Raw genomic sequence first — 15,361 nt, forward strand, 5'->3', positions numbered from 1 at the left:
CATTACGCAACATAACTGTAACAGTTTCAATGTTTCAATGTTATGTTCCTACAATGTTGCAGAAACTTTTCTGTGCTATCAGGGAGATGAAATGGATGAACATAGTAACACAGATGAAATGGATGAACACAGTAACACAGATGAAAATATAGATTTATTAGAAGCCAGTATAGATAATGAGGATGAATTCTATGAATATAACGATGAATTTGATGAGATCACAGAGCTACGAACTTGGGCATTGTCTGGAAATCCTACTATACCTCACACACGACTTGATGAATTATTGCGTATCCTGAGGACTCGTTTACTTCCAAATTTACCAAAATCTTCTAAAACTTTTTTAAAAACAGCTTTTTCTTTATCCTGATAATGTCCTGAATATTATGCCTAAAAGGGTCCTCATGAATTCGGCTGACATGGTCCTTATTAGGTAAATGAAATCCGGTCCTGAACATGCAATGCGTTACACATCTTGTCAGGACCATGTCAGGTGACTTTACCAGGGCCAGATTATGTATTATGGCACACCTGATCCGGACCTGTTCAGACAGTAACTGAAATTTCTACTCGGGATATTTTATAAATCAATATTTACTTTTGTGCCAACAAAATATTTAAAAAATGCAAGAAGGATGTTCACAAAATAAAAATTAAAATAGTTTTGATTTTCTTGTAAACTTAAGTCCTCTGAATTTAAATTGATGGTACATATATGTGTACCCAGAGTCTCCGAAAGGAGATGAAATGGGGAACGACTCACGTTCGATTATCGGCGACGGTCTCGTTTGGATCGCGAGATACAAGAGATTTGACCGAAGATTTTTATCGCGCTTACTCGTTCCTACCTTGACTTGCTTCGACCGCGCTAATGTAGCGATCGATTTACGGATTATCTTCCCCGAGCGCGTTTTGGGTAGCGCGGTAATGGCAGCGGCAGCGCGAAAAGACGCGATCGGTCCCATCATGTTCCGCACCCGTGCGACCAGCTCTTGATTTATCTCCTCCTCGTTACTTATCGCGTCTAAAAGAAGAGTACCTTGTTAATTCTTCTAAATTCAATCGCAATTATATATTTCGTATTCTTATTAATTCGTTAAGAAAGATTAGAGTACAAGGAACTGCAATTAAATCGCAATCGTTTCTAGTTCTTGCGGCTGCAAACTAATATTCGAATTATCATATGTATATTAATAATTAACATATAACTCAAACTGCTATATATAGCATATAACAGTTATTAATTTAGAGCTTTGATTTCAATTTCAACTAATTTAAAACTTCGATCAAACTCCTATCTAACTTAATTAATTTTTAATTCAAATAACAGAATTACATGTAAAATTCGTCGTCTCTAATCTCAAATCTTTCCTTCCGTATGTTAAACAATAAAAAAATTAATAATTTATTCCGTATTAAAGTAGGGGAGACCGGGGCTAAACAGTCTGGTTTTTTTCGGTGCCGATTTTTATCAACAAAATAAATAATTGAAGTTAAATGTGGTATACCACTGTAAAGAGTGAACCTTTAGCTACAAAATTTATTAAGGAAATTTTTATCTACGTCGCTTTGTTTAACCGGTATAGAGCAAAAACGACAACGGTGGAAAAATTGAAATCTCAAAAATGCCGGGGCTAATCGGTCCCCCCCCGGGGGCTAATCGGTCACACTGCATTTTCAATACATATACGTACATCTAATCCTGAAAAATGATAGGATACATTTGAATAATTGTTTTTTAAGAGAAAAATATAAAAATTTATTTAAAATTTTTATGCGAAACATTATTAAAAAATAATTGTTTTACCTATTCCATAAAACAATTTAGGCACGTGAATACAGAGGTTAACCAAATCGTAAACTCCCCAACGGCACGTCACATTGTCAACGCGGGCAACCACGGGGAACACGCGTGACGGCGTTCCGGTGCCATAGGATCAGCGCGGACCCTCGAGCAACATAACCAAGCCGCGTTTCTCGCGGGGGAGCGATAAATAGCGACAGGGGGGTTGGAAAAGCTCGCGGTGGAGCGCGACCATTTTACCGACTCGACGGCGTCCTCGCGCCGATTCCTCGACGCGCCGACGACGACGACGACGACGGCCACGACCACCACGACGACGACGGCCACGACCACCACGACGACGACGGCCACGACCACCACGACGACAACGGCCACGACCACCACGACGACGACCACCACGACGACGACGACGATGACGACGACGACGACGACGACGACGACGACGATGACCACCACCGACACCACCACCACTACAACGGCGGCGACAATGACGCCGAGACGATGCGGCGAACGCTGGACGATGCGGTCGCACGCGCGATTGTCACTGACACAAGGACCAACAACAACAATTTACCGCGGTCGGGAGTCGGGACGATCTACCGCGCGCGCGGCATGTCAACTCTCGCACGGAAATCGCGGGATTTCAGAGCCGTGCCGTGCCTCGCCGTACCTCGCCGACGTGCCGTGAGCGCGAGCGATCTCGAAAACAACGGTCCGCCATCTTTTCGGTCGGCCAAAACACCCGTTTTGCGACGATACGTGCGTACCATTTCCCTCTTACACAAACTGACGCACGTGCAAGGGAAGACAGAATCACGCTCGAGGGAAACCTAACCTGAAATCGCCGTGAGCTGAAGTCGTGCGCCCGACGCGCCACAGTGATGAGATTAGCCCGATTAGCCCCGGGTGCTTGTAGACTGATTAGCCCCAAACACAAGTTTCAGGTTTGATCGCCCATGAAATATTAGACATCAACGATAATGAAAAAACTACACTGGATTCGTGTTCAGCATGCATTACTCTTTATAATCACGTACTTCGAGATTTGGAGAGCAAATATTATTGCAGATATTACAAAATTTCCACGCGCAGAAAATTTCACTTTCACCTTCCGAAAACACGTTTGCCCTCGTAAAAATCATAACACGGCAGGTAACCTGCCGAAACTCCGTTGGTCACATGGGTACCATAAGCAGCGTTTACAGTGTTAATAGCGAGTTCGCACAATATACAGGTTTCGAGATATTTGATTAGACGTATTTACCCCGTAGACTTTTTAGCCCCGGTCTCCCCTACAGATGTTATTTGATAAGTTAATTGGAATATTTAAATTATTATATAATGTTTCTGTTTCAAATTTTAATCAACTTAATGAGGTTGAACTTTAAAAAAATCTTGAACTTTGTTATAAATATTCTCAAAAATTAAACGGTGAAAAGAATCTAAACAAACTTATATATACGCTGACATTATAAAAGAGCTTGTATTTTAAATTTGATGCAATTTTTAACATTTCCGATTCTCCTTAATCGACGATTAATTCAACCGATAGAACTGCTTGCAGTAAAATAATAAAAAATTAATTATTTCAGACAAGAAATATTATAAACAAGAAATAAGAATTAATGTCTGTATTAAAGAAAATAATGCATATGCAATTATTTTATAATTGGAGTTTGGTTGAAATCACTCCCTTAATATTGAGTTATATTGAAATTTATGTACACTGTAGAAAACTTGCCGGACATCGATGTTAAAGATAACAACCGCTTCTTTCAAGATACCTCTTTTGAAATTACGAGCGTACCTTCTCGTCTAACATAAAGGCACAGCGGCACTTCACCCTTCGTATGATCGGTTGTCGGGTACACCGACAACCGCGGCGTCCACCACGTCGGTATGAGCTAAAATAATATCCTCTAACGCAGCCGTGGATATTCTGTGGCCGGCTACGTTTATAATGTCATCGTCCCTCGCCGTGACGTAAACGTAGCCGAACTCATCGATGTATCCCGCGTCCATCGTGTCGTAGTAACTCTGCAAAAGCATCGAATTAAATATAGGTAATCCCCAGTAAGCTTTAACGATTTTATCCTCCGGCAAATTTGGAGTCGGTCTCTTTCTTTGGCAAAGATCTCTTCGGCATTGATTTAGTTCCGGTCTACAGTAGGTATTTTAAGCCCTATAAAGCCAAGAAATTGATGAATCACAGTCGAATTTGAAGATAATAATCAACTGTGATTGGCCAATTTCTTAGAGTTTAGAGCTTAAAACACCTATTATAGACTGTGACTTAGGCTTTCAAGCGATCGCGAAAGATTTTTAAGGGGCAATGGGAGGATGTGAAATATATGTTGCTCCGTTAGCATAAGGCGTTAGCACGTGGTAACGTGTCGTGCATTTACTTACCGGAAATGTCGAGAAGTATACTTGCTTGAACCTCTCGGACGTCCGATAAAGGGTCGACATGCGACCCTTTGGCAGCGGTAGCTTTATCGCGATACGTCCGAGTTCGTGTTGCGGCGCTTTGCTCCCATCCTCGCGCAGGATTTGTACTGTCGATGATGAATTTATAAGTGATTTTGCACAGAGACGATCGAGAAGTTTATTAGCGAAATTGTTTGGACAAAGAGATGATCGAAGGTATATAGCGTCAAAGTAAAGAAAAGTCGGCGGAAGCATTTCTGCAAACGATCAAGGAGACTCACTGTCGTATCCGGGTATAGGAAGTCCCGTACTGAACTTGGGCAAACTGGCGTAATGACCGTATCCTAAGCACAGCGCTGTAATGGGATGTCCAGTCTCTGATTGCCACCAGTTGTTCAAGATCGGTACTTTAAAAGCTTTTTCGGCCCAGGCTTTCGTTTCGTAATCACAAAATTCACCGGCCACGAATATCGTTTTTAAGCTGAAAGAAAACTGTCCGTGAGAAATCCGTTCGTCTTTTCGATTTTTTTTTTATGGGAGTTCAAAGAAAGAGAAGACTTCCTTAAAGTAAATTATCGATGCATTATAATTATCAACGTTATATAGGGATAACGTGACATCGTACGAATATAGGATAGTCCACAAAAGTAGTAAAAACGAAATAAGTCAGACACGTGCTAGTATCTCTTTTGCGTACGAAGAAATCGCTGAGAAAATATTTTGAAGAATTATTATTATTACTCGAAAGAGAAAATGCGATTAAAAAATCGTCGAATATTTATTAACTTTCTCGAACTGTTATTTTTCAATTACAAAAAAAACTATCGATATGATATGAATAACATATATGTGCTACTTTGTGTGTAAAATCATATAGTATAAGAGATTGACTGTTTATGCTTTTTTAGTCACTGATGCATACGAATTGTATCGTGTTGCAATTCGAAATAATCAGATATCATGATCAGAGGACCAGTTAGTGAATTGTTTTCAAACTTACGATTTTAACGAATACTTTTTTCCTAATAGTATTTCCGGATCCGCTCGTCTTATAACGCGTAGAGCAGTGGGTACGCAGAATAACGCGTTTACGCTATGTTGCTCGATGATTCTGGAAAGAAAGAGAAGACTTCCTTAAAGTAGATTATCGATGCATTATAATTGTTATCAATGTTACATAGGGATAACGTGATGTCGTTCGAATATAGGATAGTCCACGAAAGTAGTAAAAACGAAAATAAGTCAGACACGTGCTAGTATCTCTTTTGCGTACGAAGGAATCGCTGAGAAAATATTTTGAAGAATTATCAAGAGACACGGTAGTGTCTCGCGCCAAGTACACGCGGAGCGAGATCGACCGTGACTCTTTTACGCGACGCGACGAGTTGCGAGTACTCGAGATGTTGAGATCTCGATAACGAGTGAACGGATCAAGTTCTAAGTAGGCTTAATCGATAGCTTGGGGTCGAATTAGGGGGGGATTTCTCTTATAATATTTCCGCTACGTGCCCTACGAGCGGAAATATTGCGACGCAAAGTCCAAATGTGAAAATTTATTTTTAAGATACGTCGTCGTCGTCGTCTACGTCGACCGTCTCTCATGCCTCATGCCATGCCATCATTTCATTGGCTGGAGTCGCGTCACTTTCACTTTTTCGACACCAGGGCGGTGCTAGTATCGCCAGTTTCGATATGCACATATGTATACGTGTGTGTATTATTATTACTCGAAAGAGAAAATGCGATTAAAAAATCGTCGAATATTTATTAACTTTCTCAAACTTTTCCAAGCAACATTGCTTTCGTTGAAAAATATTCAAACCTGAAATATTGACTAGCATCCGGTGTTCTGTCGGGTTTTCCTTCGTACATGACGCTAGTCGCGCCGTAGACGAGAGGGCCATAGCAAATGTAGGAATGCCCGACAACCCATCCCATGTCGGAGGCCACCCACCAAACGGAGCTTTTGTTCATCCCGTAAACCGTCTTCATGGTCCAGCAGAGTGTTGCCAAGTGACCACCGATCGGCCTCATAATCCCCTTCGGTTGCCCTAATATCAAATAAAAAAAAGTTTTCGTGATCGCGTAACAGGAGCGTGATTTTGGTGTTTGATCAAAGACAGGTAACACATTATAAACATGAAGAGTGGCGACAGAACATTTCGAGGGAATATGATGGGATAATTTTAAAAGTATAGGAAATCAAAGGAAGGAAATTATACGATATAAAATTTCGTTATTTCATCTCCCAGAGACGTTTCTGGGTTTCTTTATCTATTAGCTGAGTATAATATGTATCTTAAGACGCACCTGTGGTTCCTGACGTGTACAATATATACAATGGATCGTTAGCCTCGACCATTACGCACGGATGCGATTTCGACCGCTTCAAGAGTTCGTCCCAGTCGAGCTGTGACTCGAGTAACGGAGCCTCCCACACGTTTCTTCTCTGAAACACGATGCACTTCGGCTTCGGTACAATGATCATGTCCATGGCACCGTTTAGCATAGTAGTATACCTGCATTTCGAGTTGTGCGAATTAAAGGAAGAATATAAAGACTGAATGAAGTGTCGAAGATCTAAGAATTCTAAACAGAAACGTTTGAAAGATGTTCGACAGATTGTGCACAGTTTAAGGGACAATGCATTGTTTGAGAAGGAAATTATGTTACTTAATGCGTACTAAATATTAACATTTCTATTAAATATTAATATGGCGGCAGTGTGGTCTAGTGGTAGAGCGCCAGACTCGTAATCTGAGGAACCAGGTTCGTGTCCACTAGAGCCATGTAAACATGGAATGTTTTTCCGAAGCTGCGCCCCTCCGTGCAAGATAGGCTCTTGTGCGGAGCAAACTGGGCTCCGTCTTTCGGAAAGAGACGTTAAGCCGTTGGTCCAAAAGGGTTAAAGTGAGAGGAGAAAGGGTAGTAGTGTAAAGGTTTGGGTAACGTTCCTTATAAAAACGACTTGCAAACCCTGCGGGGATAAGCAATAAAGATAGTTTTTTTAAATATTAATATCAATGATCCGATATGTATCTAACATTTCTCTTAGAAAATTCTTTAGGAGTCTACTGTGAGCTGCTGCTTTTTAAAAGCGCAATTTAAATCTGTCAAGATATCTCGTATAAAGGGATATTTTAAATAAAGATACGTACTTAACCACTTTGGACGCGGTTCGAGGCCGCAACTCGCGGCGATAATAACCTTCGGCTCAGCATGATCTATTCTAGATGCCAATTCGTTCGCTGCGAAGCCTGAAACGCGTATTTACAAGTATAATCGCATTGCATTGGTAACTGAATTAATAATTGTTTAATAATCGAAATATCTTGCTATGCAACTTAGACCTCTATAAGGCTGTTGACGTGACTTGACAGTTTAAAACACATCTGACGGATATAGACTTATCCTTCTTATGTAAAAACAGATATTTTTAAGATTAACCCTTAAATGCCACACCTCTCAAGAATCTCGTAAATGACACATGGGGTCTAAAAGACCCCAGCATGAAAAATGTCTCCTTACTTATTGATTTTTTGATATTTAGTTATGAAAATTATTTTCAATGTTGTTCAAGGCTTAGAAAAGAGAATAAAATGCTTATATTGTTAAAATTTCAATTTCAACATAGTATAAAAAATTAAGATCGCCAACAGTTAAAATATTGGCTCCAAAATCAAAAAAATAAAAAATAATAAATAAATAAATATAAGCTCCATTTTTGGCGGGAACATTTGAAAATATATTGTTGCGCCCGTGCTGAGACAACCGTTGCGCGCTGAACTTCGCTCACGAGAAGCCTGAACTTCGCTCACGAGTAGCTTCAAGCCGAAGAGCGTCCCTTGACAACGGGACATATGGATTGATTGATTTATTATCGCCTGTCAGATTTATCTGGAGATTCGAACCGTTCGGACTTGTTCTCCAAACCTTCTTTGTATTTCCTGAATAAACCTGAGTTCATCCTTTTTAAAAGAGTGCTTCTTTCTTTCGCGAATCCGGGAGTGCGCGGCGCGAACGCGAGTGCTTAAGAAATAGCTGAGCGCAGCGCAACAATATCATTGTAAAGGGTCTGGGGTCCGCTGGACCCCGGGTGGCATTTAAGGGTTAAAAGTCTTAAAAATAAAGAAACGGATAAGAAATATATGCAAGATATATACCCAGTAAACACAAACTATAACCATTATATAACACAGAAGTAACATGTAATGTAACTATAGTAATGTAATATACATATAGCAGCTATGTAATTTTTTTTGTAGCAGTAATATAACTGTGTTTTGTAATAATTATATCGCTCTGTTATTTATTGGTTACACTACAATAACAACAATATAACGTCAACATAACACATTCAAAAATATATACTGACAAAGCGTGTAATATATTGATATTTATAGAATTTATTACTTTTATAAATATAAGTTATATAAACAAGACCGCGGCGTCTTAAAATAATATATTGTACGTACAATTATAAAATAAGCCGAAATATGTATATTAACAATAACATAAAACATACTTAAGACAGTCTTAAAATAATAGAATTCGGACTATGACCGTCATTGACTCGCTTTTATTAATTCATCTTAAGTATGTTTTAAGTTATTAATATACATATATTTTGGTTTATTTTATAATTGTATACACAATTATTCTAAGACGCCACGGTTTTATTTATATATTTTATATCTATATAAATAATAATAAATAAATATCTATTATTATTTTATTTGTGAGAACGTGATTGGCTCTTACTTTTAGAATCAACCAATCAACGCAAAGTGTTAACAACACGAACTCAACAGTTGGTATCTGTTGAACGCGCCCATTGCCATGCATGGTGACAGAGGTTAGGTTAGGAAATATTATTCCATCACATTTCGGCCGGGACGGTCGCGCGCTCGCGGATCCGCGGATCAAATTAATACGCCGACGCCGAGTTCTCCAGTGATCGATACCTGGCCGGATCGTCACCCGGCCGAGACGGTCGCGCGCTCGCGGATCTGCGGATCAATTTAATACGCCGACGCCGAGTTCTCCAGTGATCGATACCTGGTCGGATCGTCACCCGGCCGAGACGGTCGCGCGCTCGCGGATCTGCGGATTAAATTAATTAATACGCCGAGTTCTCCAGTGATCGATACCTGGCCGGATCGTCACCCGGCCGAGACGGTCGCGCGCTCGCGGATCTGCGGATCAAATTAATACGCCGACGCCGAGTTCTCCAGTGATCGATACCTGGCCGGATCGTCACCCGGCTGGGACGGTCGTGCGCTCGCGGATCCGCGGATCAAATATTTAATACGAGTTCTCCAGTGATCGATACTTGGCCGGATCGTCACCCGGCCGGATCGTCACCCGTGCACGACGGCAGGCTATCCAGTACCGAGACGCCGCGCTATATCGTCTCTTCCACAGAACGTCTCCTGGCGTCGACGTCCTCTTCGTCGTCCTTTTCGTCAGAGACTGGTAAGTGTGCGTCTTGCTTTTCTCGAGCAAATTATAAGGACTGAGATATTTCGATATCGATTTTTTTCTCCCACTAACATTTTTATGTATTTTTGGTTTCGTGGATATTTGATCGCCTAAATATTGGAAGATTTTTGAAAAGATATAAGTAAATAATTTTCAAATAGAGATAGGCATGAGTCGGTTGGATAGCGTTAGCACGAAAATAAATAAACAGGACGTCCGGAAGGTTAAATGGAGTAGGGGAAAGCTTTTGCGCAGGAAGGCATGGACAAACGGCAGAGAGATTTGAATCGCTGAGCGAGAAGTACATAACGTAATTTGGAGAGAGAGAGAGAGAGAGAGAGAGAGAGAGAGAGAGAGAGAGAGAGAGAGAGAGAGAGAGAGAGAGAGAGAGAGAATCATAGGTGCGTGCGAGATATATGAATATAGAGAGATAGATCGGTCGAAAGCCTTGCGGTAAAGTAACGAGGGAATGTTTCTGGACTATATGTATATTTATAAAATAAAGAACTGTCGTTATATTGAATCACAAGATCTTACAATATTTAAATGCTTTAAAATATCCATGAATTTAAATGTTTTTTTTACCCCGCAAATCTTTGACACTACAGATATAGAATATTAAAATTTTTTGATAGATATTAGGATTTCTTTAGCTATAACGGAATTTTTGACCTAAATCCTTGCTGGACAATTTATTAAAAGTGTATCTTCAGAAATAATAAATAGATAGATTGAAGGAATTAAAAATCGAATATATATTATATCTATACAATTTCCACGCTTTGTTTGAAATTCTGCGAAATTGCGATAGCTCGATGATTTCTCATGTTTCGACAAATCTTTATTTAATCGCTATCAGTACTAATTCTTCTTTCGAAATTCAGGTATCACTCGCCGTCCACAACAACCAGTACCCAATCATCGGCCTCCAACGAGCGCTTCACGTCAATCTCGCCGACGTCCGAGGCGTCGACGAATGTCCACCGCGGCGGCGGTTATCAGAACACAAAGAGTACCGTTGAGAAATATCTGATCTCGAAGTCGGTACAGAGCTACGGTCGCTACTCGGTCAACAGTCAGACCGATCATCAGTTCGGGCAAGACTGATACTTTACCGCAACTCGTCCCAAGCAACTGGACGGATCAACCAAAGCGGCGATCTCGAGCATCAGCGGTGAAACCTTTGTCACAAAGACAACAATAACTACCAAGGCCGCGACGACAACAGCAGTGACGCGAGGTAAGATTAAGATTTTTGATAATTTCTCATGTTTCGACAAATCTTTATTTAATCGCTATCAGTACTAATTCTTCTTTCGAAATTTAGGTATTACTCGCCGTACACAACGACCAGTACCCAATCATCGGCCTCCAACGAGCGCTTCACGTCAATCTCGCCAACGTCCGAGGCGTCGACGAATGTCCACCGCGGCGGCGGCTATCAGAACACAAAGAGTACCGTTGAGAAATATCTGATCTCGAAGTCGGTTCAGAGCTACGGTCGCTACTCGGTCAACAGTCAGACCGATCATCAGTTTGGGCAAAACTGATACTTTACCGCTACGAGTACCGCAACTCGCCCCAAGCAACTGGACGGATCAACCAAAGCGGCGATCTCGAGCATCAGCGGTGAAACCACTGTCACAAAGACAACAATAACTACCAAGGCCGCGACGACAACAGCAGTGACGCGAAAATTTGGTAAGATTAAGATTTTTGCCAATGCGCGAACTCAGTGATTTTTATACGTTTTCGACTAATTGCTTATTTAACGATGATCACTATTTTTACAGGTATTAAAAAAGTGCATCATGCCTAAGGATATTCAACATTTAACAAAAAGACGAAGAAATCAATTAATAAATATAGAAATAAATAGAGATAATAGTAATGGACAACTAGCAGAAAGGTATGTATCGAATGTAGCGCCTAATAATGATCGAGTGCAAGAAGCGGAACGTAATATTGTTCAGTATAATAATACTGAACAATATTGCGTTATAAGTAACAATGAAATTCATGTAGTACAGTCGGAGCCACCCAGTTTATTACTTTCTGATACAGAAAGTAGTTTATTACTTTCTGATACAGAAAGCAATAAACAATTTAACGATGAAATTGATGAACAAGATCATATAAATGAGAAGTTTGAAAATAATGAAACGAGTTTGCGAGTAGATTTACAAACTTTAATAATTCAAAATAACGTTCCACATACTACTGCTAACAAACTGCTACAAGTTCTCAGAAAACATGGTCACGTAAATTTGCCTAAAGATGTTAGGGTTTTACTTGCAACTCCACGAAACGCATATGCAACTATTACATCTTTAAACACTAATGGGTGCTATAAGCACTTTGGTCTTTTTTGTAGTCTCGAACGATCTATACGTATATATTCTAATTTCATAAAGGGAAATGAAATTAAAATAAACATAAATATAGATGGTTTACCCATGTCTAAGAGTTCTGGTAGCCAGTTTTGGCCCATAATGGCAGCCATTGAAGGAATTGACGTTTATACGTTGCCTTTTGTAATTGGTGTGTATCACGGCACGCGTAAACCTCAAGACGCAAACGAATTTCTAACTGACTTTGTCAATGAATTCATTCTCTTTTCTCAAAATGGAATTACTGTTTCAAATAAAAAATACATTGTTGCAATTAATGCTATACTATGTGATGCTCCGGCTAGAGCATTTGTTACATTTACAAAAGGTCATGCAGGATACTTTTCGTGTTCCAAATGTATACAAGAGGGTGATTTTGTAAAAAATAAAGTAACTTTTCCTGAAACTAATAATACATTACGTACAGATTACTCATTCAAGAATCGAATTCATCCTGAACATCATACAGGTTATTCTATACTAGAAATGCTTCTCATTGGAATATTATAGGTATTACTATTTATACTGTCATGTTCAGGAGAAAAGCTTTCCTTCACTGGTACACCGGCGAGGACATGGACGAGATGGAATTCAGTGAGGCCGAATCGAACATAAATGACTTGGTGTCCGAGTACCAGCAGTACCAGGAGGCTACCGCGGACGAGGACGCAGAATTCGACGAGGAGCAGGAAGCTGAGGTCGACGAGAACTAAGAAAAAAAAATATATATATCCCGCGACGGAAGCGACACTCTCCTTATTATCTCTCTCTTTCTTTCGACCGAGCGATAACGCAACACACCCTTCACCCATGCTTCTTAACTCGTTATCTCTCTTTTTTGTATTTTTTTTTAACGGACTTCTGTTTCGAACTTTTGCGGAGCGCGCGCGCGTTTTTCATTGCTGCTCGTCAATATTGCACCTAGTGCGATAATTCGAAAATTGATTTCTTATTTTTGAATGTGTCTTTCTACAAGATTACTTTTGATTATTGATTCTCGCGCGCCTCTATCATCATCCACTGTACAACCGCCGAGAGCGGCCGCTACGTACAAATAGGTGAAAATTTCTACAGAATAAGTTTGAAATGTTTCCAAGAACTTTTTTCTAATCGCATTTTGTAAAATTGTATTTTTATTTTATATCTCCATAGAGTTATTATACTGATTTGCTTATTTTAATTTTTCACCGATAAAATTTGATTTTTTGAAATATGATTTTGATGATTATAAATATGATATTTTTTACTTGATTTTATGTTCGATTAAGTATACTAATCTGTTATACAAAGGATAAAACAAATTCTTAAATTGATATAAACGATATCTACAGTTTAAACCTGTAAAAAAAGCTTCAAGAAAAAAGAAAAGCTTAAAGAATGTGTGCATCAATAAAACATTTATGCAATAAAAAATATATGTTTTCATATTTATTTTTCTTTAGAACATTAAAAATTCGTTATTTGTATCTTAACTGTAGAGTTATAATTTATATCTATTGTATAGATGCATCTCTCTCATTGCCAATACATTTATATAGATCTACATGTAATTATTTCAGAGATGTATCTGCATTAAAGATATAAATTTTAACTTTACAGTTATAGATACAAATAACTTCGACCATTATGGCTATTTCAATACTAGATATATAGATAATACTAGATAACAGTATTTCGGTTGTATATATATTGCAGTTATATACATTTATATAATTTCAATATAATGCGTTATATTGCTGTTATGTCCACACAATGTCACGTGAGTGGGAAATTACAATTAACATATACATAACTAAAACCTCCAGGTTACATTACACGTTACATTTCGTTTTATTGCGGCAATATAATGGTTACATAACTGTGTTTGCTGGGTATATAGGAAAGATAACGTATAAATATGGGAATTTTAATCGTAGTCAGTTTTTACACACTTTGCATACATTTTACTATCAATTCTACTTTTTGCGATCCATGTGAAAAATAATCACGTGGTATAGTAGTAAAATGAAACTTGAACGTAACAGCCGCGACCATTGTCACTTTTTGTTATTAATTACCTCCAAAGACCACCGAGTGAATCGCCCCGAGCCTGGCAGTGGCGAGAATCGCAATTATAGTCTCGGGGATCAGCGGCATGTATATAATCACCCTGTCCCCTTTGCGCACAACCAGATCCGCCAACGCGCCCGCCAACACGGACGTCTTTTCCAAGAGCTCGTTGTACGTCACTTTGCGTATTAACGACGTTTGAGGGCTGTCGTGGATGAGGGCGGTGTTCTCCCCGTACCCTGCGCGCACGTGGCGGTCCACCGCGTTGTAACAAGCGTTCAGTTCACCGCCGACAAACCTGCGTGAAAGATAAGCGAGCTTTCCGTAGCCCTTTTCGCAGTCACGAGTGCTCCCACGAGGCCATTATATAGAGAGATTTCATTCTATTAACTGTTTCTCTCCGCAAAGCTCTCTGTGGCGTAAAGCGTCTAATAACTATACTTAAATATCGTTTCGCGTAACGCATGATTTCGAAGCTACATTCTTCAATCTGGAATAGATTTTTCTCTGAGAAAAAATCCGATTTTCGATAACTCTTTAACTCTTTAAAGACGGGTATTTTAAACGAGCCTTATCGCAAAAAGAGGAAAAATTAACTATTTATGCAAACAAAATTTTAATCAGAATTGGAACTTTTTGAAAGCCTTTATTCATTGCAGTGGGAATAAAAAAAATTGATTAATTTTGACAGAATTACGATTAGAGTTACGATTCTTTTCATGATTCTTTTCGAGATACCATGTCGTGAACGGCTCGTTGGAATTGTCCAGAACCTTATCCCAAGGTTTACTCCAGTCAATACAGCCGGCAACCTCGCCCCAAAACTCTCCCGGATACTCCAATGACTTCTTATATGCTTCTTCATACGCAGAGCATTCGTTCCAATGCGGGTTTATAATATAATCTGCAAGAACACAGTAATTAAGACGGCGATGGCTTACCTCTTCGTCACAAGCACAAAGCACGACTGACGGCTGCCTCCGACCTTTGACGAAACTTGACTTCTCGGAAATTATCATTAATTACGTTACAACGAAATATGCAAGGAACTTTATCGAAAATGGTACCTATCTTGACAAACAAGAAACATTGTCCCCGTGAGCTCCGCATTAATACTGCGTTGCAACACAACGAATTTGTATTATATATCTTATAATTTTCCATTTGAAGGGATTTTGTAGTACGTTTCATAATACTATTCATCTTCCAT

At 39.4% G+C, this 15,361-nt stretch overlaps 1 protein-coding gene and 1 pseudogene across 1 annotated transcript; one reads left to right on the top strand and one right to left on the bottom strand.

Annotated features, from left to right (window-relative positions):
- Positions 1–332: 332 nt before the first annotated feature.
- Positions 333–15,354, bottom strand: LOC139782520 (acyl-CoA synthetase short-chain family member 3, mitochondrial-like; annotated as a pseudogene).
- Positions 9,081–13,517, top strand: LOC139782533 (tubulin beta-1 chain-like). Its single transcript, XM_071721562.1, has 5 exons — positions 9,081–9,706; positions 10,597–10,952; positions 11,040–11,413; positions 11,506–11,621; positions 12,641–13,517. The coding sequence occupies exons 4-5, from the start codon at positions 11,524–11,526 to the stop codon at positions 12,813–12,815; spliced, it is 273 nt and encodes a 90-aa protein (XP_071577663.1). The 5' UTR covers positions 9,081–9,706; positions 10,597–10,952; positions 11,040–11,413; positions 11,506–11,523; the 3' UTR covers positions 12,816–13,517.
- Positions 15,355–15,361: the final 7 nt, after the last annotated feature.

Source organism: Temnothorax nylanderi, unplaced genomic scaffold (genome assembly GCF_030848795.1).
Source record: "Temnothorax nylanderi isolate EJ_2023f unplaced genomic scaffold, tnyl_v1.0 TNYL_tig0421_pilon, whole genome shotgun sequence".
NCBI lineage: Eukaryota > Metazoa > Arthropoda > Insecta > Hymenoptera > Formicidae > Temnothorax > Temnothorax nylanderi.

What these genes read in the sequence shown, in the direction of transcription:
- LOC139782533 (XM_071721562.1), top strand. Translation starts at nt 11,524, where the DNA reads ATGCCTAAGGATATTCAACATTTAACAAAAAGACGAAGAAATCAATTA. An exon ending in AATGGACAACTAGCAGAAAG is followed by an intron (nt 11,622 to 12,640) that starts GTATGTATCGAA and finishes TGTCATGTTCAG; the next exon opens with GAGAAAAGCTTTCCTTCACT.